Genomic DNA, 23,780 nt, shown 5'->3' on the forward strand with positions numbered 1-23,780 from the left:
CCCAGTGTAGTATCTAGCTACGTTTTTAATATCTTTTGGAAATAAGCCTTTTAAAAAATATTTTATACCAGCTCACACTTCCGTTTTCTCCATACTCGGCTAAAAACAAAAGAAAATTTTAAAACAGCACAGTATAAAAACAGCTAAATACAAATCTTTTAAAATACCTAAGAATTATTAAACAAAGATGGCACTTTGAAGTGCTTTAGTCAAAGTAATTCTGGGAGTGCCACCTTTAGATCAGGCTGGAAACTTTTCATCCCACCCTCGTATATCGAACACGGGAAAAGCCCCTCTAAAAAAAAAAAAAAAAAAAAAAAAAAAAAATATTGTGAAGCCTCTTTACTCATTTGTTTATTGCTCTCGCCAATATGGCGTTTATGACCAATCTCTTAAACAATCTGTTTAAAGTATTTTACTTTACTATGCTGCATTTAATTCATCGGCTTGGGCAATTACATTAGTCGATTGCGTAAAATTTTGTATGATAAAATTTTAATTTGAAGCCATAGGTTTTCAACTATCGTAATTTCTTTCACTTTTTTTTTTTAAATGTTTCCATCTATTTGAAAATATCTATTTGTTGGACTAATATTGACAAATTACATTTTGCAAATCAACGATAGGGCAGAAATTAGTGTGAAATTTTATGCATCCAGTATTTTCATAGACAGCAACTTTTTCTTTCAAAGATATCTAACAATTGGTCTGAGAATGTGTCAGCAGATGGACCTTGTAGCATTTGGACGCGTGTGTTTATTTTTAGCTGGACTTTTTCAACATTACGTCACAGTGGCGATGATTTCAAGCAAGCGTTGATCTCCTCATCGTACGGTGAACGTGGATAGGAACAAACCAATTACCTAGCGTTGTGAAATATACTTCCCGACCTATTCTCATACCTACCAATTACACATAAAAAAATTTCATGAAAATCGGTCGAGCCGTTTCGAAGGAGTTCGAACACAAATACCGTGACATGAGATTTTTATATATTAGATATATATTGTTTTCCATCAAGATCTTTCTATATAAATATAGAAGTTTGTCCTGATTGACAGGGCAACGTACAGCACAAACCATTGAAGTTAGGAAAACATGAAATTTGATAGAAAGTAACTTCTTGGGTATTTGAGCCCTATTAAGAACGGATTTTTCAAAATTTTAATTAGAATAATAAAAAAAATAAAAACCGAATTTTATCGTGTTTCTGCCATAAGATTAAAGCATATTATTGCCCCAAAGTTATTTTTACATCATTTTAAAGGCTTTAGAAGGTGGCTTTCCAATGATATAAATTTTGTTTAAATGAAGACACTTTTTTTTTTTTTTTTAAATTTTAGTAATTTTTGGTGAATTAATTTTGGACACAATTTGTAACAATGGTTTTTATTGTAACGAAATTTAAAACGTTGTCATTGCTTCATCGTTGAATCACGTTAAACGTGTTAACGCTGTGATTTTAGAAAATGCTTTCTTTGCTTTAATTTAAAATTCGAAAACTTTAAAGCAGTTCACTAAATAAAATTCTCTGCTTGTTAAGCGTTTTTTTTTTTTTTTTTTAAGACAATGGGACATATCGCGTTCTAGCTTCAAAAAATAATTGTTTTAAAAATACATTAACTGTCATTTTTTTATTTTTACTTTATACTTTCGTGAATTAGTTTCTGTTACGTAAGAAAACATTTTCATAAGTAATGTGATTTCATACTGCGAAACTATTTTTTATTTCCTCATAAAATATATAATCACATTTTTCTGTAATTTTTTTAAAGCTAAAGTTTTTATTGATTTTTGCATATAGATTAAAAAGCAGGCTTTTATTAAATTATTGAAATGTGAAACGCTTCTTAAAAAGCCCTTTGCTAAACTAATTTTTTTATAGTCTGAACAATCCTAAATGTTATTATTCTTTTCTATTTAAAGATTTTGATCTAAAAAACAATTAGAACATGTTGTTTTGGCAGTTTTGCTAATTCTATGATGACATCCATTCTGGAATACTTTAGCTCTTAGCTTTGTAAGCAAATAAAATGGTCTAAATATTGTGAGTTAGCATAGAAGGAAATTTATGTTTTCCATTCCCAGCCATATCAGATTTTATTTGTTGCTGCATACATAAAAATAAAATGAAAAAATTTTGATCAAATTTTTAGTTATTCATATACTTCTACATCACTGTCGCCATTTTCAGAAATAATATATCCATCTAAATTAAGTTATTTGTTAATTTTAAGAAATGTTGTAAAAGATCTAAGCTGTTTATTGTTAATCTTATAAAAGTTGACATAATTCGTTTGGTGATGATATATATATTTTTTATTTTTATGCTTTTTTCAAAACGAAAAATTTGTTTTACAACAAAAAATGCGCTTTTGCAGTGTTGCAGATATAAATAATTAAAAATACATATTTAAAATAAATTTAAATATTTTTCTGTAAAAACAATGCATTATAAAAAAAATTTATGCCTAAAAAATACACAGATTTACGTATGCATGATACAAAAAAGGTGCTCCATTTTTTTTCGCTAAGCTGCTTAAAAAGTACTTAATTTTTACAGCATTTTCTCACTACGCACCCTGGTTAAGACAGTTTCACGAGCACTTGTAAGGCATTAGGAGGAAAACACCTTGCTTATTAATATTATTAGATTAAAAAATCAAGCTAAGCTACCATACAAATAAATGTTATTTTTTTCCTTTTTATACCTCAAGTTAAATCACAACTTTCATTATAAATTGCCTTTGAATTTGACGTTCCTAATTTATGTTATCTATCCATATATTTAAAATAATAAGGAAAAACTAATGAACCAGTCATCCAGCCTCAATCCCAATTTGTGCTTCATATGAAAGCTTGTGACTTCTAGATAAAAGGTCGACTATCTTCCATAAATTTTCATCTTTGAAAGAAATCAAAAGAATAATATTTCACTTTATAAGCTCTATGATAAAATACTGTGACTTTGCCATCTCCAACCCCCAGGCCAATTTCAAAAAGTTTTAATTTCTTATGCAAGTTTATGATCTCCTCAACATGCCATCAGTGGTAACGACTTTTCCCTCCATTTCGAGAAATACTGCAAAATACAACTTTGGTCCAGCTTTCAATCTTAACAACTGGATAGATTTTTGCCAGTTTTCATCGTCAACTTGACAATTCGTTTGAAGCATAGAATGATCTATCATTATTGAACAAATTTTATTTAAATTGTTGCAATTATACTATACTTTTGTCTTGATAACATGAAATTCATCAAAGTTGACTGGCATAACCAAATTCAATTGATTCATAGAAGCCGACCATATTTGTCATATCAACTGATTTTGATGAAGTACGTCATATCAAAATAAAAGAAATTATTTTAAAATATGACCGCATAATAATGATAGACATGCCGATAAGTTATATATGCTTGTAAAATGGTGAACTCGGTTATACTGTTGAAGTTGGAATCTCTTTACGTTTTATTAGTGGAAATTTTGTTTTATTTAAATATTTTATATCATCAATAATTTTCGAGGCGACTAGCATATAACCCTTGATGACGTTATGAGCTTTCATATGAAGTAAAAATTGGTAAAATCGGCGCATTGCATTAATTTTTTTTAACGACTGTGACTGGAGAACGCTCTCAAGGTCCTCACGGAGAATGTATAGTAAAGTAATGCTTTGGAAAGTGATTGGTGGTTAGAGAATATTATTGATATGATTCTCCTCCATTTTATGACCACTGTTGACATCAATTTCATACGAAATAAACATTTGACAAAATCGGCGCGATATTTGTACCTGGAGGAAATGGTTGTTTGGGTTGGCAATTATTTTTAATTTATGGGTGAAGGACGAACAATCGGTGGCCGATAACTGCAAAAATTCTTTTTGGAATTTTTTATTTTATATACAGTCGGACAAGCCAAACTCGGACACCATAGGAAAAAAACTGTTCTAGCAAAATATTTTTATTAAAATGAATTAGAGAGGCGTGAAAAGGATTTTTTTAACAATGAATCTATTGTGCAGATAAAAACAAAATCAAATTGCACCAATTCATAAATTGTAATCAACAATTTAGACATAAAAATGAAATTTATGAAAAAGAACCTGTAAGCCAAACTCGGACATCTCACAATTAAGTACGAAATAATTGCAATTCTTGGCAAAAATTGCTGCCAATTTTATGGTTAAGATTGTAGTTGTTCTAGAGAATTTCCCATTCTGTAGTTTTCATTTACTTTGAGAGTAAACATTAAAATGTCAAGGCAAAAGGGGCCAAACGAGCCTTGAGTTAAGAAAATTGGTTATTACGCATGCTGAAGATGGAAAGTATGTATCAGAAATATCAGAGCTTGTCGACAAAAATCATTCAACAGTTCATGACACTACAAAACGTTTCAAAACCAATAATCATGTGGAACATAAGCCTAAGACAGCCCAAAATAATATTCACTGAAGCAGATCTGCGATTTTTAATAAGAAAGTGGAAAGCAAATCTGCTCCTTAAGTTCACCGAATCTAGTATTATTTTTGTAAAGGAATTAGGAAAAAAGACCAGCCCATCAACAATAAGAAATTTGCTTCATAAGGCAGATCTCAATGGAAGAAAAGCCAGACAAAATCATTTTATAAATAAATGAAATTGGATTCAAGACTTAAATTCGCAAAACAGGGACTTAAATTTGCAAGGAGCTGGAAAACAAGGATTTTTCTTGTTGGAAAAAAGTCTTATTTACTGATGAGAGCAAATTCGATATTTTTGGATCCGATGGCATGTCTTATATCTGGAGAAATTCGAACATGGAATTGCACACAAAAAATTTGAAAGCAACAATGAAGCATGGCAGCGGATCATTTTCGAGTTTGGGGGTCATTTTCAGCTACTGGCCCAGGAACCATGCATTTTATTGATAGGAGAATGGAACAGAGTGTATACCTCAGCATTTAAAAAAAAAATTGCCACAATGTGTACTGAAGCCTTCTCTTGGAAACAACTGATGATTTTATCAGGACGATGATCCGAAATATAAGGCTCATCTGGTGCATTCCTGGCTCACTTCATGAACATTTCACCCCAAAGCCTTGATATACATCCCATCGAAAATTCATAGGAATACCTTAAAAAATAAGTCCGAGAACACATCATTTCCAAAATGCAAATTGAAAAGAGTTATTGCAGGAATGGAAAATATTAAAACTAATTTTTGTGAAACATTCTGGAGTCTACGACTAAAATGGTTTTAAAAACAAGCATACAAAATTTTAATTCATTTGAAATGCTAACTAATTTTTAAAATCTTCTTAACTGTCCGAGTTTAGATTGTGCATTATTTTTTTAGCATAATTTCTGGTTAAAATGAATTTATAATTATTTTTATAACTTCAATAAATATACTATGTTTCTTATCATTTTTAGTTAAAATTTTTTGATTGAATTAATATCTTTTCTTCGGTGTCCAATTTTCCCTTGGAGAGACTGTCTATCACATTTTAGTTACCAAAGACGGTAAACAAATTTGAATGTCATTCAAAGAAATACACAATTCATTTAGATAATGGAAATTAATAGACATTCTAACTTTATTTTTTTTAAACTTAATTTAGTAAGATATAATATCTAAAGCATAAAATGTGTTTGAATTTCAAAGTCTATGTTTTTATTGATTTGTTTAATTTTAAAACACTGCAAGTGAAATATTTTGTTAACACATGAACCAGATTTTCAAATAAACACAAGACTCCAATTAATTTTAAATGACTTTTATCACAAAAAAATGGGAAGGTTGCATACAATATTTCAGCAAATGGGCAACAGCTGCATAGTGCGACAAGTATCTGAGGAGAAATGTTTTCTCGAAACACTACAATTGTACACATACAACATTGTCATGTTACACTGAAGTAAAAAATTCACACAGAATGAAAACTGTATTATAAAAATCACTAATTATGCTGATTTAAATCAAATATGTACTACAAATACATATTAATGTCATTCAAATGCATGAGATGTACATACAACAGCAACTATTTTTTTCTACACATACCATGAGGTATTACAGCATTCATAGCACGATATAAAACAGTTATAAGTGAAATTAAAAATATGTTTATAAAATTCAATTTGCAGATGAAAACTTTTGAGCAACAGTCATATGAAAGTAAATAACTTTCATATTAAATTAGAGCTGCTGGGTTCTCTTAAAGAAAAATTTAGAAAATATTTAAATGCATTATTTGATCTCAGGGCATTTAGCAAATATTAGGGAAGTTTTTATTTTTTTTTAACAATGCAACTGTTTTAGAATATTAAAGTATATATCTACAAATGCCTGGAATATTAATAAAATGTAAAGCAGTTATATTTGTATTTCATATCCAAATGAACGACCATGAAAAATTTGTTATAAATAATTTTCATACAAATGAAATTTTAAATCAGCCTTCAAAAAAAATAAATGATACATTAGGGTTTTTTGTCATTATAAGGAAGATACAAGATGACATTATATACACAAATGTGATAAGGAATGAAAACACACAACAAAAACATTTTAAAATCTAAAATGGAATTCCTTTTAGTAACCTGAGTAATGAAATGGAAATAGAAGAAATATAGCTGCAAAATTTAATTAAAAATTATTTTATCACTTGAAAGCACAGTATTTAGTATAGGTATGAAAGATTGCATTGCTGCATATATCTGTATAATATAAAATTCTGAAGAGACAATTTGTGTAATGCATAACAGTGTGACCTCATGTAGCAATTTATGAATTTAAATGAATGTTTTTATTTAATACATTAACTACTCATTGACTGAAATTAGATAAATATCTAAACAGAAATAATTTCACTTCATTTCTTTAAATTTTGAGTTATCCATTAATTTATTAGTTAAATTTTCTTTTCAACTTCAGACAAAATAACTTAAAAATATTAAAATTAAACAATAATGCTAATGATTTGTTCTGCTTCTTTAATGTTAAGGGGGAAAAAACAATAAATAAGTCAAAGGATAATTTTTATATTAACTGGTGAATATTATAAGAATTAAAGTTTGAAAACATTAAAAACAATTTCACAGCACAGCAATCATGGATACCTATGGAGATGCCAATTTTAACTCAGGAATTTTTTTGATATAATATATATTAATTTTTTAAAAAAAGGGCCAGATGAATTGATTTTTATTGTTTTAACTTTTACTGTTTTTTTTAATTCATTTCTGATGGTTTAAGCAACAAAATAAATATACTGATCACATTTGGGGACTAAAATAAGTAATTACATTAAATATTATCTACATAAAACACTCACACAAAGGAGAAAAAATTATTCCAACATCTTATAAATTAGGTGTCAATGTAAATTAACAACTATCACAGTCAAAGGCTAAGGAGCATCACAATAAAGCACATTCCACATTTCTATCAAAAATGCATTAAAAGGAAACATTTCTACTAGAATATAAAGTAATATCAAAGGGAAAAAAACAATTGCCATACTTTGATCTGAAGGAAATATATCGTTCATAATGTACAATTTTAAAAACAAAATAATGATCAAAAGAAATGCATCAAACTATTTAGATATATTATTAAAGGAAAAAGTATGTTCATATTATTTAAAAGGAGAAAAAAAAAATTAAATCTGCTAACTTACTCTTTTTTAACTACAAAACAATTTTAATTGTAGCATTTAAAATGACAATCATAGATAAAAGTATTAGTTATTAACTTAAAATTCTAATTTTATTGTATGCATTTTCTAATTATTCTATTATTTATCTTTTAGAATTTGACCAAAAAAAAAAAAAAAGAGAGTTAGAGAAACTTATATATTATTTATATACATAAAAATCTGTACCAATGGAGCATTTGTAAATTTTAAGCAGATCCAAACACGTTTATAAATTAAGGATAAATAAATACTTTTTAAAACAAACTTTTTTTTTTTTTTTTGGCAAAGATTAAATGTATTACAACAGAAAGTTAATTTACATGTAATTAAAAATTAAAAAAAAATGCTTTGTGATATGGCTTGTGATGTATATTCTTAATCCACATAAAGTTATTAAAAACTAAATGACAGAATTGAAATGAAACAATCTCATGATTTTATTTGTTTTCATACATTCAAGTCTTCAGCGATTTTTTTCCCCAAAAGCATTCAAACAAATGTACTTTTTTAAAAATGTGCGCTATCAAGCATGTGTGCTTTCCAAACTTTTTGAATAAGCTTTTATTGGGCAATATTATACTGATATCTGTGACCAATTAAAACAAGGAATAAGATATATATTTTTTCGATTAGTTTGAGCAATAGACAGCTTTTTTATTAAACTGAGCATGATTAACTTTGGAGCTTTATGTATATTAAAGGAATGTAATAATAATTATATTTTCTTATTAGTATAAAAACAGGCATTTTTAAAGAACAAATTTTTTTTTAATTTCAATTTTTACAAATATCTTATAAGAAAGAATTAGTCTATGCATTACCAAATATATTAAGTAATGAAATAGTTTTAATTTTGGCACACTATTATTATAAAATACACAGTAACAGAACCAGTTATGAAAGTTTGTTACATGTATAAGGATAATGTTTATAAAGTGTAAATGACAATGCATTTAAAATAAGAATAATCACCAAGTAAAAAGCTGTATATACTCTAATTACTAATTCTGTGTAGTATAATGCTATTAAAATTACATAGATTAAAAGTGACTCATTTGATGATATTTTACACTTAATATGGTATTAAAAAGTTTGTACTTTCTATGAAGATCTATGCCTGTGACATAATTATCTCCAACTATAAAAAGTAGAGAGAATTATATACACAAACATCAAAACTGTTTCAAAGGAAATGATAATTTTATAACTAATCAATTCTGTCATAAGACAAATGGTTTTCTATATGATAATGTAATCAATAAAAAACTAACATAGCATAAAATACAGTATTAATTATATATATATATTTTTAAAATATAAATTAGAAACTTCATGCATCATAAAGGGTAAAAAGAATTGCACCTAATGACTATAGTTTTACATTATTTTACATAGTGAAAACTCACTTTGATTGAAAATTCGATCAGGCATTAATTATGCAAGTAACAATGCCATGGCAACTGAGGACTAAGAGTTGTAAACATTGCAAGTGCCAGAAATAACTAAAAATCTTTACAAAAAAGGCAGGGCAAAAATCATTTGATCATTATATAGGGCCTTAGCAACTCCTTTACATGCCTTCCGAGCTAATTAAAGAACTGCCACACAATAAAGTATTGCTCTTTTTATATTTTAATGCGTATTTTTTTAGGGGGGGGCAGTGTACTTACACTGTTTACCAATTTTAGTCTTCAATTTATGATCTAGAAGCTTTATCATTATAAATAATCAAATTATAAGTAATCTTGACATGAACTCTAAGCATGGCAATGCATGCAGAATAATAATTTAATATAACATTAATACATGTGAAAAGAACCCTAAAATAGAGATAAATTAATTAAATTGAATTCATCTAATAGGTATAAAAATTAACAAAATATTCACTCATACTTATATTAATAAAATTTCACTAAAATTTTAGAAATGTGAATGTGAGCATCAACAAAATGCTATATTTAAAAAAAACCAAACCAATATAATTTTTGTAACCACCTTTTCACTACTGTCGAGAGAAGGGTGGGGTGATATTGGTATTACTAAAATACAAGTAAACTCTTTGAAACTGCCTTCAGATAGATCAAAGAAGTTAAATGCAAACGTATTTTTCAACTTATCTATTTCATTTCCAAAAGAAGCTCTTGCAAATTTAAAAATTGAGGTGAAACATTTCCCAATTGGTCCACAGATGAAGAAGTGATAACACTTGATTAAAATTAAATTTTAAAAACATCATTACAAACTGACGAGCATTACAGATGTTATTACATATTTCTAATTTTGGTTTTAAAAAATGAGAAAAATGAAGCAAATTCTTTTTTGATTAAAAATAAATTTTAAAGCACCAATTATAAATAGCATTACAGATATTATTGCATATTTCTCACCTTGGTTTTAAGAAATAGGGTAAACAAAGCAAATTTTTATTTTAAAATATAATTACGACAAATAATTTTAGACAGTGCATAAATTATTAAATATTTTGAAAAACCTTTACAAATAACATTTCATTTTAATTACAAGAACAAACATTCAAATCAATACCGCTTATATACAGATTTCAACTAACCAAATCTATAGCAAGGGAAATACATTTTTATTTATTACACTGATTTAACTCTAAAATTTCGACAACATTTAAAAAAATGAAAATGAAGTGCTTGTTTTTGCTATAGATATAGAAGTATGTACATTAAAAAGGAATTTTTAAAAACACAGACAACATTCCATCAACTGTCACAAGACTATATAAAGATCAATCCTAAAGTGAGCAATAAAATGTTTCTTAAAATCTACAAATACACAATGAAAAGCATCTTCCTTTCGAAAATGGCACAAAAAGGTACATTTAAAAAAGATTCATTCTTTTTTTCTTTTTGGTACAATACTACTAAATTTCTTTTTACCAAGATTTAATATAAAATTGCATGCAGCAATTGGCTACAAACAATTTACAATACATTTAAATCCAAAGTTGGTGAAAGGTTTGCAGTATCTTGTGTGGCAAACTCACTTTGGAACACCAGAAAACATTGTTATAGTTCATTTAGACACAACTCAAATTCCGTGCAAGACATCTGCACCCAGAATGAAATAATGTATAAACACATGCACATAAATTTGAGTTGCAGTAAATTGCATTTGATAAATGAGATTAAATGGAAATAGCTTTGGAAAATTAATGTCATATAAAATAGAATTTTGACTTACAAAAAACAAAATTAAATAAAGTTAAAAAAAAAAAACTGAACAAAAAAAATTAACATGTCTTAAATTTACATTTATTAATGGATGTATACATTCAAAACACTGTCCAGGATCTAGCGAATTTTTTACATATTAATTAATAATCAAAATAACAAAGTCTCAAATAAAAGTTCAAAAGCTAGAGCACCATAAAGGCTTGAAATTGAAAACACAGGAAAACAAGGCATCATATATATAAGTACATATTCTAGAAAAGTCATACTTAAATAGTCAAACTCATTGTATTTCGATAATATGAATAAAATATGAATGAAATCTCATAATTATAATACAGTTACAGAAAAGGAGAACAGGCTGAAAACATATTTACAAATAAACAAAAACAAAATCTGGGGGGGGGGGGAGATGCATTGACACTGTTTTTTTTTAAACTATGAAAATAATTTACAAAATTTACAAGGCTAAGAACAACTTTTAATTTCACCATGTAAAAAAAATTCTAACACATTATAATAGCAGAGATAGTGAAATAAATAAAATTTGATTCCACACATTCTATAGAAGTATCAATAAAAGTCCAATAAACATATTTAAAAATATAATTGCTCAGATTTTTAAACTGTTGGATAAAAAGAAAAAAAATCTGTGTCTATATAGAATAAATGGTGCCACTTCAGATATAGCCAAGTTTGCTTCGGAGTGAGAATTTAACAAGTTTTGTATGGCAGGTGCAATGACTTAACACAACAAAAAGCTAGATGTATTTTTATAAGGGAGATGCAAGATATTATTAAAATGAATAAAAAGGCAAACTGAAAGACATAATTCCAATATAATACTTAGCACATCAATAGCACAATATATTTCATATTGCGCATCTATTGTAAATTCAATTAACAACAAATATCTTGAATAATTGTTGTAATTAACAGAAATTAGTAAATCATGTTCATAAACACTTAACAATATTTATTCCAACTTGGCACAACATCCGTGGCACCTAATTCTAGCTAGCCATTGCATGCACCTACTTCTTTGAGCATCCATATATAAGACATGAATATCAAAAATTGAAGGCTTACTCAAACATATAGTTCTGGTTCAAAGCTTTCACAAATTGTGTGCAGGAATCAGGTCACTTCTGTAAGCCCCATGGAATAAACTGAAGGAGTAGGCAGGAAAAATGAAAACAAGAGTTCGTCCCCAGGAGGAAAGTGATGACAGTTACTCAGCTTCAGAACTTGGTAGCACAAGTGAGATCGGCATCCGGCTGAGAAGGAAGGGACATTCAGGCCTTGTAGTGCATTTTAGATCCCACATGCCCCATGAGATGTCCCCCTGACAACTGGTCATACTGAGGCATGGAGAGGGACAAGGGGTCAGTCACAGAACAGACAAGCAAACTAAACTCAAAAGTGCAAAATCAAGTGCAAAGGCAGGCAGCAAAGTTCAGTGGTTGAAAAACATATAACGCGTTTCTTTATCACTTCTTTCAGGAACTGATAATATGAACTGTCAAATATTTCTTATGATTATAGAATCGTGCATATTATTTCAAAAATATGAAAACTAGAGAGTAATATATGCTTAGTGTTTTAGTAGAAATAAGGATTATTTAAGTCTTTGAAACAATAATTCTAATATAAGCCTAGATGATAATAAGAAAGTATCAAATAATAGCCCTTTTCAGTGATCAAAATTTTGGCATTAAATATCAATAATTCTTTTCACATTTATTACAAAATGAACCCTTTTAAAATTTATTGTGAAATGAATATAACAATTTTTCATCCTGATATTTACTAATAATGAATATTGATGAAATGATACTAAGCATAACTTATATGAATATAATAAGAATCAAGTTTATATATCTCTACCAATTATAAAGATGAATGTGAGTATGTAGGAATTCTTCATGTCAGGCCATTTGATATAGGATTACCAAATTTGATGTATATACCGTGAAGATAAAAATGTGCATCTCAGAGATTTTTAAAAAAAATCTTAATTAATAAAATTTGAGTTGAATTTTGGTATTTTTCTGCAATAAATTCAAAAAATATTACTGCAGAAAAAAAAACATTACACCATTTCAAAATTAAAAAAAAAAAAAAAAAAATTATCTTTTGAATGATACTAAATTAATAATTGCTGTATTTTGCCAATTTCTTAAAAATATTTCTTTCTCCTAAATTTCCAATAATAAATAACAGTATTGCCCTGAATTTCAAAGTGTTTTATTAATTATTTGATCACATGATCTTCAAATAATTGAAAAAAGAATTCATATAATATCTGTGTAGTTCGTGAGACAGCAAAAATGTGGAGTTTACAAAATTTATAATAGCTGAACAACACATATGCATTTTTAATAATGCTATGATGCCATGTAACAATACATATGAAAGGCAATTAAAGTAATATAACTTTAATTTCCAATCATTCAATAGACTTATGGATGTGTAGTTTTATCTATGTAATTTAAATGAAATTAAATATAATCAATATTCCCTGTGAAATAAAAGCAACTGGCAATATATATAATTAGTATAATAAATTTGGATACAGATATATATATATATACAGACATACTATAAGGAGTTTTGTTTTTGTTATATATGCCCAAACATAGTCATAGAATTGAAATTAAAGAAAAAAACTGAACAAATGCAGCTTGAATTTCGTGATTAATTAATCTATATCTATACTTATATATAAAGCTCAATGTGTGTGCGTGTGTATGTGTTGGCGCTCTACAGAAAAGACCATTTGACCTACAGCTACCAAATTTGGTACATGTATACCTTGGAGGTCGGGAATGTGCACTTGGGGTCTCTTTTTTTGAATTTTTAATTAGCATTTTATTTATTTATTAAAAACTAAATTTCCCGCCAAAAAAATCCTTTCATTTCCCCCATCGCCAAATGAGTACGGCTTCAGTTTTTTTTTTTTTTTTTTTTTTTTCTAACAGCAATGAGGCTAGGGCTAACAATTTTCGGCAGATTATTTCAAACGATTCTGTTTATTTTCTTAATGTTTTATGCTTTTAAAATTAAACATTGATAATTAATCCATGTTTCAGATTCATTCTGAAGTACTTTTGAATTAAAATAACACAGAATAAAGAAAATTAAAAATGGCTAATCTGCATAGCGTTACCCCAACTGGCGTAGAAAAATTCACGCATATGCATTTTATTCTGACTGTTCACATTTCAACGGAAGCGGACTCGATTTAAATTATTTTTAGGTTCGTCGTATGCTTTTGTAATTAAATTGTATTTATGTTAGTTTAAGTTCATCGTTTTTTAAGTAATTTGTTTAACCTGTTTTTGACCGATTATTTTAAACGATTATGTTTATTTTCTTAGTGTTTCATGCATTTAAAATTAAACATTGTTAATTAATATACCTGCTCAAGATGAATCTGAAAAAATTTTGTTGACAAATTCTTGAGATATTACATAAATTAAAAAAGATATTCTTTAGTGCCCATAAAGTTTAAACGCTGAGTGACTCTATTTTCATTAATCAGATTATAAAAAAATTCTTTGTTTCAGTAAAAAGTATTATTATATTAATTGCAGATTAATCATTTCCACTTTAATTTAAAGCATAAATTCTACGGGAGCTAACAGAAAATTGGAGAGATACAGATTACGTTATGACTGAAGGCCTTTATAATATTCTGAGTGAATTGAAATTTGAAGTTTTAAAATATTTTAATGAAGAAGCTATGAAAGTAGGAAGTACATAAAATAGGTAATTATTAAAATTTTAAGGAGCATTAAGATTGGCGAACCGGCTGGTCGCCAAAGGCGGCTAGTACTTAAAGATAGATATGGGAGATGACTGTTTAAAAATATTTTAATTCAAAATGAATTTGAATGTAATTACTTAATTCCTTTTCTAGTAATAAATATTTCAATCTTACTTTTAGTGGCATTTATTAATGTTGTAAAAGCTATGATATGTCCTTCCATTTGAATTGTTATTTCAAATTATAGTAAGCCTTATTAACAAAACATAGTTCTGAAACAAATAGTAAAATTTAATTAAATATCAAAGGGCAATTATGGGCTTTGCTTGAATTTAATGCATTTGATGAATAATTGCTTGATAATAGAGCCAAGCAATTATTCATTAAATGCTATTTTGTGAATGATAAATTATGTAATGAATTATACAGCTTTAAACACATTTAATATATATTCAGTTTCTAATTGAAAATAATCTGCTTGTAACTAGTTTTTAAATTTAGTTGGCAAGTAACAAAATCTCACAGAAGACTTTTTTATTAATAAATATATTAAAATGTAAGAAACTGTATTTTGTAAAATGAGATATATTAAGCCAAAAATAAATCTCATTATATCCATAAAATATTTAGTATGCTCATAATGAACAATGAAATACTTCTGTCTCAGTTTCAGAAGTATAATAGGATTTATTAATAATATATGACCTATTTAGTTATAATACCACAACAATTATAAAAGTAAAATGTGAAAATGTTTAATAAAATACAGTCATCCCACAATAAATCCAAACATTATCAAAACGATAGTAAAATCATTTGAATTTTAAAAATGAGATAACTACTAAATTTCATGTTTCAACATGAAAAATAAAATGAAATTTATCGGAATTTTAGTATTCTTCAATAATGTATTATGTCTCCAAAGCATCACTTTTTTCTTTTCTTTTTTTTACCACAGAAATTTTGAAAAATTATTTCTGTATTTTCTGTTCCAGATAAAAAGGAATATATATCAAATGATAGGTAATAGCTATGAAGAAACTGTGATATCAAAAGACTGATTTGTCCCAAGATGAAGTTCTAATACTAACATTACAGCATGCTGTATAATTCATATTTATTGAAGTTGCCCAAATGAAATAGTGGTGTCATATATATATGAATACCAAATGGATTATAATGTCATTTTAAGGGGGGGGCGATGAATGTATATTTAGGTTATATTCATAAAATATTCAAGATTTTAGTCTTCAATATTACGGCTGTCAGCAGTAATAACGCACAATTTGGGAATATAGGCTTTGAAATTTGAATATTAAATCTTCCTAACCACCTGAGAATTGAGGATTAAAACAAGGAAATTTACTTATAATATCTTCCTATCATATAACCAAAAAATTAATTGTAGGATTAAAACAAGAAAATTTACCTACAATATCTTCCTATCATATAACCAAGAAATTAATCGTATATTTGTAGCAACCACTGAACTTTAATTCAAGAATCATAGTACTTAACATGAAGCATGCACATGCTAATAAACATAAAAAAGCAAAGAAAATTTCACTATAATAACAGATGAAGCCGCATATCAAAAAGGGCCCAATGTTCAGAAGAATTTGTTTAAATGCATTAAATCAAAGAAATGCCATTAGAAATGAATATAAAAAAAATACCCAATCATGCTGTAAATAAATAAGATAAATAATCAAACATTTTTTAGATGCACTAAAGAACTGGAAATTTAGTATTCAGGTAATAATTCATGCAGACAAATTTGTGTCATTTTGCCAAGACATATTTATTATATTAGGTTAATAAATATCAAGGAAAAAGCAAAGAGCCTCATAGATATCACATACATACAATAAAAAACAGTGAGCATTTCAACCCATATCGTATTAAAAAGTCTGTGAAAAATAAAAAGAATAAATCCTAAAAATTGCTAACATTAAATATACTGCACTTTAATTACATCATCTTCAATTGAATTTCAATACATTATTTACATAAATAAAATTTAAAACTGACATTTATTGAAATAAATTAGTTTATTTAATGTTTTTTTAAGATGGAGATCATGTAAAATTACAAATAAATTATATATAAACTTTTTAAAGTATAACTAATATTTATTTAAAAAAAATCCTGGAAAATAAGATGTAAGATATAAAGATTATTTAAGACATATTTTTCAATGTAGAATCATCAATTTATGTAAATAAAAACAGACTGTCAGAATGTTGATTGCTCATTTTTTTAAAAATAAGGTTCAGAATTTATCATTCTAACATCTTTTACCATTAAACATATTTAAATATTTGTTCTTATATAACTCACTTTGTATACTAACAGTACTAATAACAGCAGAAAACCTAATATGCAGGATGTATTTAATAATTTTTCTTTATTTTAGCATAAAAAAACTAATTATAATTTGCCATGCCAATATACTTTTTATGAAACAAACAAGTCTCTTTAAAAATATTTTTGAGTTTGTAATAAATAACACGAAAAAATAGTAATGGGTTTGAATAAAACGATGAACCATCTGCAAATAAAGTAAATCAGAAAATTAAGATAGCAAAAATTCAACTAAAGCGAAAATTGAAGGAGGGGCCTCCATCATAAAGTATATCTTCTTTTTCTAAACTTCCAATTATTACTATTTAGGCTCTATTTAAGATTCTAATTGCTTTGGTAGATAGGTCAGTAAAAGAGACTTTGATTTCATTGCTTGCTAACTTGCTGTTCCGTTAAGAAGAAGCACAGAGCCAAGTGAGAATGGATTTTGAAATTTAAGCTATAGTCATTTCTTCTATAAAATCTTATTCAGTAAAAGGAAGTAATTATAAAAATGGATTTAAATTAATCCTAGGTATTTGTGCTGATACTTTCAATCTGGATTTCAAATTATCTTGACTTGAGACCAATTAAGAATAAAAAGACGTTTCACAACTTCATCAATTAGCTATAAAAACTCAACCAAGCATAAAAATAGAAAGCTGAAGCAATGATGCTAAATTTCTAAACAAGACCTTAATAGAGATAAGACTCTTTGTTTCAGAAGTTTTGTTTTCAGTACTTTTTTCTATTTTAACAAGCATCAAAATAAAGAATTCTATGCATATTCAAGTAATACATCCTTTTTTTATGTATTAAAAAATTAATTGATGGCAATACATAATAGATTTTAAATAATTAAGTTTTAGATACCCTGTACATCTGATTTTACAAAAAAAGTTTTTTTCTGTTTAAATAACTTACTGCAGGTGGAGGAGTATAACGTCCATGGAGATAGTTGTGGTCATCATGATTAGCACCATGGCCATTCCTGCAACACAAAGTAATATTTCAATTTTAGATGTAAATTGCATACAAAAAGTAGTAAACAATAAAATGCATAACCACATCAAAAAATGGTAAAATCTTCATTTTTATTGCACTAAACTAATTAAGCTGCTGTAAAAATTTTCGTTTGAATTAAATAGATCAGCAGGTATGTCTTGAGAGCAAATTTTGAAAACAGGATAATTATCATTAAAATTCCTGAAGAAAGCTATATCCCAAAAAGATCTTACAATCTAAATGACCTGAGTAAAAACGGATATTTTCACAGAAAATCGAATGTACCTGATAAGACATGCTTTCAAACACCTTTTAAAAAACAACATGCAATTCATATAAATATAGTATAAAAAAAATTTCATGAAATTTTGTATCCATTAAAGAGTTTTATAAATTTAAGTAAAAAAATTAAAAAATCTTATGGAAATATCAGATTAAAAACACTTTTAATCCTCACAAACATAGAATAACCAAAGAAAAAAAAAGGGAAAAAATTGTGTGCATTCTCTTATTTATATTAAAATTTAATGACTAAATTTTAAACTGAAATATAGATTCAAATATACATTAACTATGGAACATTGGTAACATTAAGTGATCTTAATTATCAAAAGAAAAACAGTATTAATAAGAAAATAATTTCAATTAATTTAAGGTTGATAATAAAATATCTTGGAAATGTTCTCTGGAATGTAATAATTTTCTTGGTCTTTCTTTTTCTTTCCAAAGAAAACTTTTTTCTCCCCTCATGAGTTATTAGGGGAAAATTTAACTACAACACAGAAAATCTCAACATAATTCACAAAAAAACTTAAAATAGATTGAAATCAAGGATATATGTCTTAATTATTTCTAACTACTGAACAAAATTATAGACAACACAGAAAAACACATGCTAAAAGAAGAATGTTCTAAATAGGCAAATTAAAATATCAGTAACATTAAAAAAAATATTAACAATGAAAGCTAGAATATTCTCAGCGTGTTATGATAAACCTGAAATTCACCTTGTTGTAAAATTATATTTTTAAGACAAAAATGAAAGATGCAATTTTTAACAGAATCAGATACAGCATATTAATTCTGAATTAAATGTTTTAAATGAGAAAATTAATAATACAGTTAAAAATTCATAAAAGCAAACAAGCAGACCAGTGTTATTCACATAAAGAGTTGTGCACACAAATCACTCCACTCCAAAAAAGCTTGCATTCACATTCCTGCACTATTTTTTGTTACATTAATTAAATATACAACCAATCCCCTGATAAACTGCATCATGTATTAATCTTACACAAAGTTCATAATTCATTTAATTAAAAACTTCTGATACAACTACAATAAGCAACTGAAAAAATACAATACCATTCAATTTATAGATGTATAAAATATTAATCATTTTTCTCACATAATAAAAAAAATTCTATAATTCAAATCAAATGAAATTTTGCATCCAAAAAATTACATTCAGCAAAAGAACACTTTCAAAGTTCCTTCAACTTTTTCTTGCTACTGCTATTTATCTTAATATCTTTCTTTTCACTGGGAATTTCTACTATATCTAAACATTTTAAGAATTCTTTAAAATGTTAGTAAAAATGATTTTCCATGAAAGAATGAGAATCTATTACAATTTCCAGAATTTTCAATAATTAATTTTTAAAAAATCTAAAACTGCATTTGCAACCTTTAATCCTGATAGATAAAATTATCAGAATTTCTTACTAAGTTACTTTTTAAAAAGTACAAAAACTAAGTCATTACGTAAATAAGAATGCAAAATTAAAGGAATGGGGGGGGGGGGCAACAGATCAAATAAAAAGAAAATATAATTATCACAGCTCAAGGGAATGGTTGCATTTTATGTCTTCCACACAAGTGGCTAGGTTTATAGTTAGAGAAGGGGAAAAAAAAAAAAAAAAAGCGTCAGCATTTATAAAGTGCAGAAACGTAGATAGAAGCTCACAAAGACATATTGAAGTAAGGGGTCTGGGGTGGGGTATGACTGGAACGGGGTCGAAAACCAGTGCTGCCATACGTCTCACGGTTTCTCCTGGCACTTGACATGGTTGAAGATGGTGGAAGGAAAGGATCTTCTTCATCAATATGTTCCACTGGAGGCCTAAGTTGAGGTTGGGAATTTGACAGATATGAAATTATAGTCATAACATGCAAGTAAAAATTATAACATAATTAACCATGCAAAAAATAACAAAATAAAAATAACACAGAATGAATGTGCAATTTTTCTAAGAAAAAGGGGACAAACTATATTATTGTTACTAAATGTAATATTCTGCCCACAATACTTTATGAAGCTTATAGAAGAATTCAGCATTTAACATAAAAGTTTAAAATTCCTTTCTTTAATAACTGTCTCACTGACATCTTTGAAACAACAGATGCTCAAGATCAAGTAAAACATTTGCAATCACATTACTTCAATGTAGAAGTACGAATGATTCAGAAATTAAGAAGCAATTAAAACATCGTTATTTGTACTGATGTTTTTCTTCTCTCGCATACCAGTCAAATACAGTGCAAAAAAAAAAAAAAAAAAAAAAAAAAAACATGATGTGCAGCATGGATAGAAAATCTTGAATGGTTCATACAGAATTATATGCAAAATATTTTTGAACAAAGCAAAAAAAATGTTTAATGCTTTACAAAATTTTTTATATAGTATGAAATTACATTGGGGAATATTAATGGTAAAATGCATAATTTAGACATCTTATTCTGAATTCTAAAATTACTTCAATGAATTTAAGTATTCAAAGTCAAAATATTCTTTGCACTTAAATGTTCAATCATTTCAAAAAAGAAATTTTTAAATCAAATATTGATTAATACCAATCAATTTAACATAATGATCTTGAATAATGCCCTCAGACTAAAAGAAATTCAGGTAGAAATGGAACAAATAATTAAAATAATTCATAAAATGGATGCAATAAGTATTTCTAAGAACTAACCAAACTTAATCACAAACTAAGATAAATTTAGATTTATTAATATCGTTATAATCTTTAGAAGCAATTAAGACTTTCAATTAACAAATCACTTACTGTAATTTTAAATCTGGATACGAATATCTTCATGAAGTTAATTTAAAATAACATTTTAGGAAGAAAAAAATTGCACATTCAATACTTAAAAAAAAATTAATAATTTAGAATGTTAATATAATTTCAAAAATAACAGATCCATGCAAATTAGATTTTAAAAAAAGAATAAATAAAAATTAATGAATTAAACATTTATAAAAGACAAATCATGCTAAGATAATTATTAATGGCAAAATAAAAATTCAATAAACTTAATTGCATGTTCTTTATATGTGTGACAGAATATATTTGGAGGTTTACTTATTTATAACCAAACACTTAAATAAATATAACCGAAGAAGTTTTAAAAATTAAATATGTATTTTCTTCATTTAATATAATAAAAAAAACTTGTTAATGAGAATATGATTTTACAGATGTTAATCTGAAACCAGTATTTTTAATAAAATATACTGCAAAATGTTTTAAAAAGCTTTCAAAGATAAAATCCACCATCCATTTTAAATCTCACATGACAAGAAACAAACAAACAAACAAATCTTTTTACTTCTTTCTAATATGAATCCAAGTATGAGATGCCACCCAAATAAGAACAGTAAATAAAAGTCCACTTCCAACAGCAGAGACCAACATAAAGGCAGTTCCTTCCCTAAATTAAAAACACCAATTTTTTATCTGCACTTTTTAAAATTCTATTTTCAAGGGGAAAAAACAATGCAAATATTAAAATGAATAACAGGAATAAATATAGCAAATTTCCATAGCATTATTTCTCAAAAACATTTTTCCCCAGACTTTAAATTGCAAGAATCTAACAATAATAATAATAATTCAATCTTTCTAATAAAGAAAGACTAAAAGAAATGATAATTTAATCTTTCATTAAAAATGGTAAGATTTATGACAAATTATATTAAAATCTTCAAAAAAGAAACCAGAAGAACAAATTATTAAGAACTTTTCAAAGGGCCATTTAAATTCTTAAAAATGTATTCCTCTTTAAAGTATACTTATAAAATAATATTTTCATCTTAAATTTCAGATTAAATATTTTTGATAAAGCATGATTCAAATCTTTAAAAAAATCTAAAAGACTAATAATTTGTAATATCCAATTTCTGAAAAATAAACTTAAATAGTTCATATATTTTACATTTAAAATTAGTAGAGTTCTCAAAAAATAAAAATACATATTATTAATTTGCTCAAGCTAAAATAATAATGATTTAATGATAAAATTTATAAATATTTTTTTGTCAAACCATTTTGTTTTTCCTCATTGAAATTGATCATTTTTCTTCAAAATACAATAGAATTTCACTGTGAATAAGAAATATAAATTTATTATGAAAATAATTTCTTGATTATTCTCAAAATAGATTTAACAGCTAATCGCACATTTTGCAAGGTTATCTATCATAATATACTATCCATATTCATTTTCAAAATTGATTTTAATGCAGAATTTTTTTAATTTTAGGTATCAAGTTATTTACCTATTCTAAATCTATAGAAAAACATTCTTTAAAGACACAATAAAATTGCATTTATAAAAAAGAATTTTTATAAAAGAGCTAATATTTCAGACCTAATCAAATTTGTAAGTTCATGATTACTTTTATTAAATTTTTTTAAAAATAAAGAATTTTGCAATAAACTTTAAAAAGGGTAATTTTGAACATAAAGTTCAATATTATTAATATTTCAAACCCCTCAAAACATAATTTTTAAAAGATTCTAACACTAATTTAATACAGACAGTATAACTTACAAAGTAAAAGTACAAGCTGCTTGCAAGGCATTTTTGTATTCTTTATTAATACCATCACATTTCACCAAGCTTATGATTCCATTCAACAGTTTTTCAGTTTGGTTGACATGGTCAGATAAATGAGCTAAAGTTTCTTCAATCTGGAGGAAATAATAAATAGTAAATAGAAAACTATCACTGTTTATAGGTTTATATTTAAGGAAAACTTCATTCGATTTAAACTTCATTTCAATTTGATGTTAAAAACCAAATTATTTCCCTAGGTCCATCATTTATTACATATATTTCAAGAATTGCATCACTACATATACACACATAAAAAAAATCCTATCAAAATAGAAATTTAACATTAAAGAATTTCAACTTGGTCATTCTTGCTCAATTTAATATATAAGTATGAATACAACATGTTCACACTTCTTAGCATTGAAATTATTGCTATCATAATTTGATTGCATTTATTTATTTTACATAAAACATTTCACAGTCTTATAAGTAGCACAATGATGCTAAAAAAAGCACACAATTGCTAACAAAAATGCGTAAAGCAAAACCTCAAATTTTATCAGTCTCTACAAACCAATTTCAAATCTCAAATTTTGAGTAATTCATTCATCAAATAAAAGATATTTTTTAAAAAGTTGCTGATCCTTTTGAAATTACAAACAGAAATCCCTTACAAGTATTTAAAATATTTACTTACAACAGGAAGGTTATCATGCAAGGCCAAAACAACTACATTAACTTGGTCTAGTGTTTCTTTAACATTCTTCATGGCTTTCATACCTTCAGCAACAGCCTATAAATAGTTGAAATAAGTTTAGTACCATTAAAAGTGGTTTAAATTAAGTAAACGAATATAATTATTCTATGAAACATTACCTTATTAAATGGATCTTGACTTTTTTCATCACAATGGATGTAGTAAGTCAACACACCTA

General features: G+C 26.6%; 1 protein-coding gene across 6 annotated transcripts in view; it reads right to left on the minus strand.

The window, feature by feature from the left end:
* Nucleotides 1-5,744: 5,744 nt before the first annotated feature.
* Nucleotides 5,745-23,780, minus strand: part of LOC129962024 (protein tweety-like) — a 35,695-nt gene continuing 17,659 nt past the window's right edge. The window contains exons 9-15 of one of the 6 annotated variants that reach the window (XM_056075697.1): nucleotides 23,722-23,777; nucleotides 23,543-23,638; nucleotides 22,840-22,979; nucleotides 21,616-21,717; nucleotides 20,039-20,122; nucleotides 17,920-17,986; nucleotides 5,745-12,160 (exon numbers count right to left, since the gene is read on the minus strand). In XM_056075697.1, the coding sequence (XP_055931672.1) occupies nucleotides 12,125-12,160; nucleotides 17,920-17,986; nucleotides 20,039-20,122; nucleotides 21,616-21,717; nucleotides 22,840-22,979; nucleotides 23,543-23,638; nucleotides 23,722-23,777 (581 nt within the window). In that variant the 3' untranslated portion in view covers nucleotides 5,745-12,124. Of the gene's footprint in view, nucleotides 12,245-17,919; nucleotides 17,987-19,966; nucleotides 20,123-21,615; nucleotides 21,718-22,839; nucleotides 22,980-23,542; nucleotides 23,639-23,721; nucleotides 23,778-23,780 lie in introns of all 6 variants that reach the window. The other 5 variants (XM_056075696.1, XM_056075695.1, XM_056075694.1 and 2 more) reach the window with 5 other exon arrangements.

Source organism: Argiope bruennichi, chromosome 2 (assembly GCF_947563725.1).
Source record: "Argiope bruennichi chromosome 2, qqArgBrue1.1, whole genome shotgun sequence".
Classification (NCBI taxonomy): Eukaryota; Metazoa; Arthropoda; class Arachnida; order Araneae; family Araneidae; genus Argiope; species Argiope bruennichi.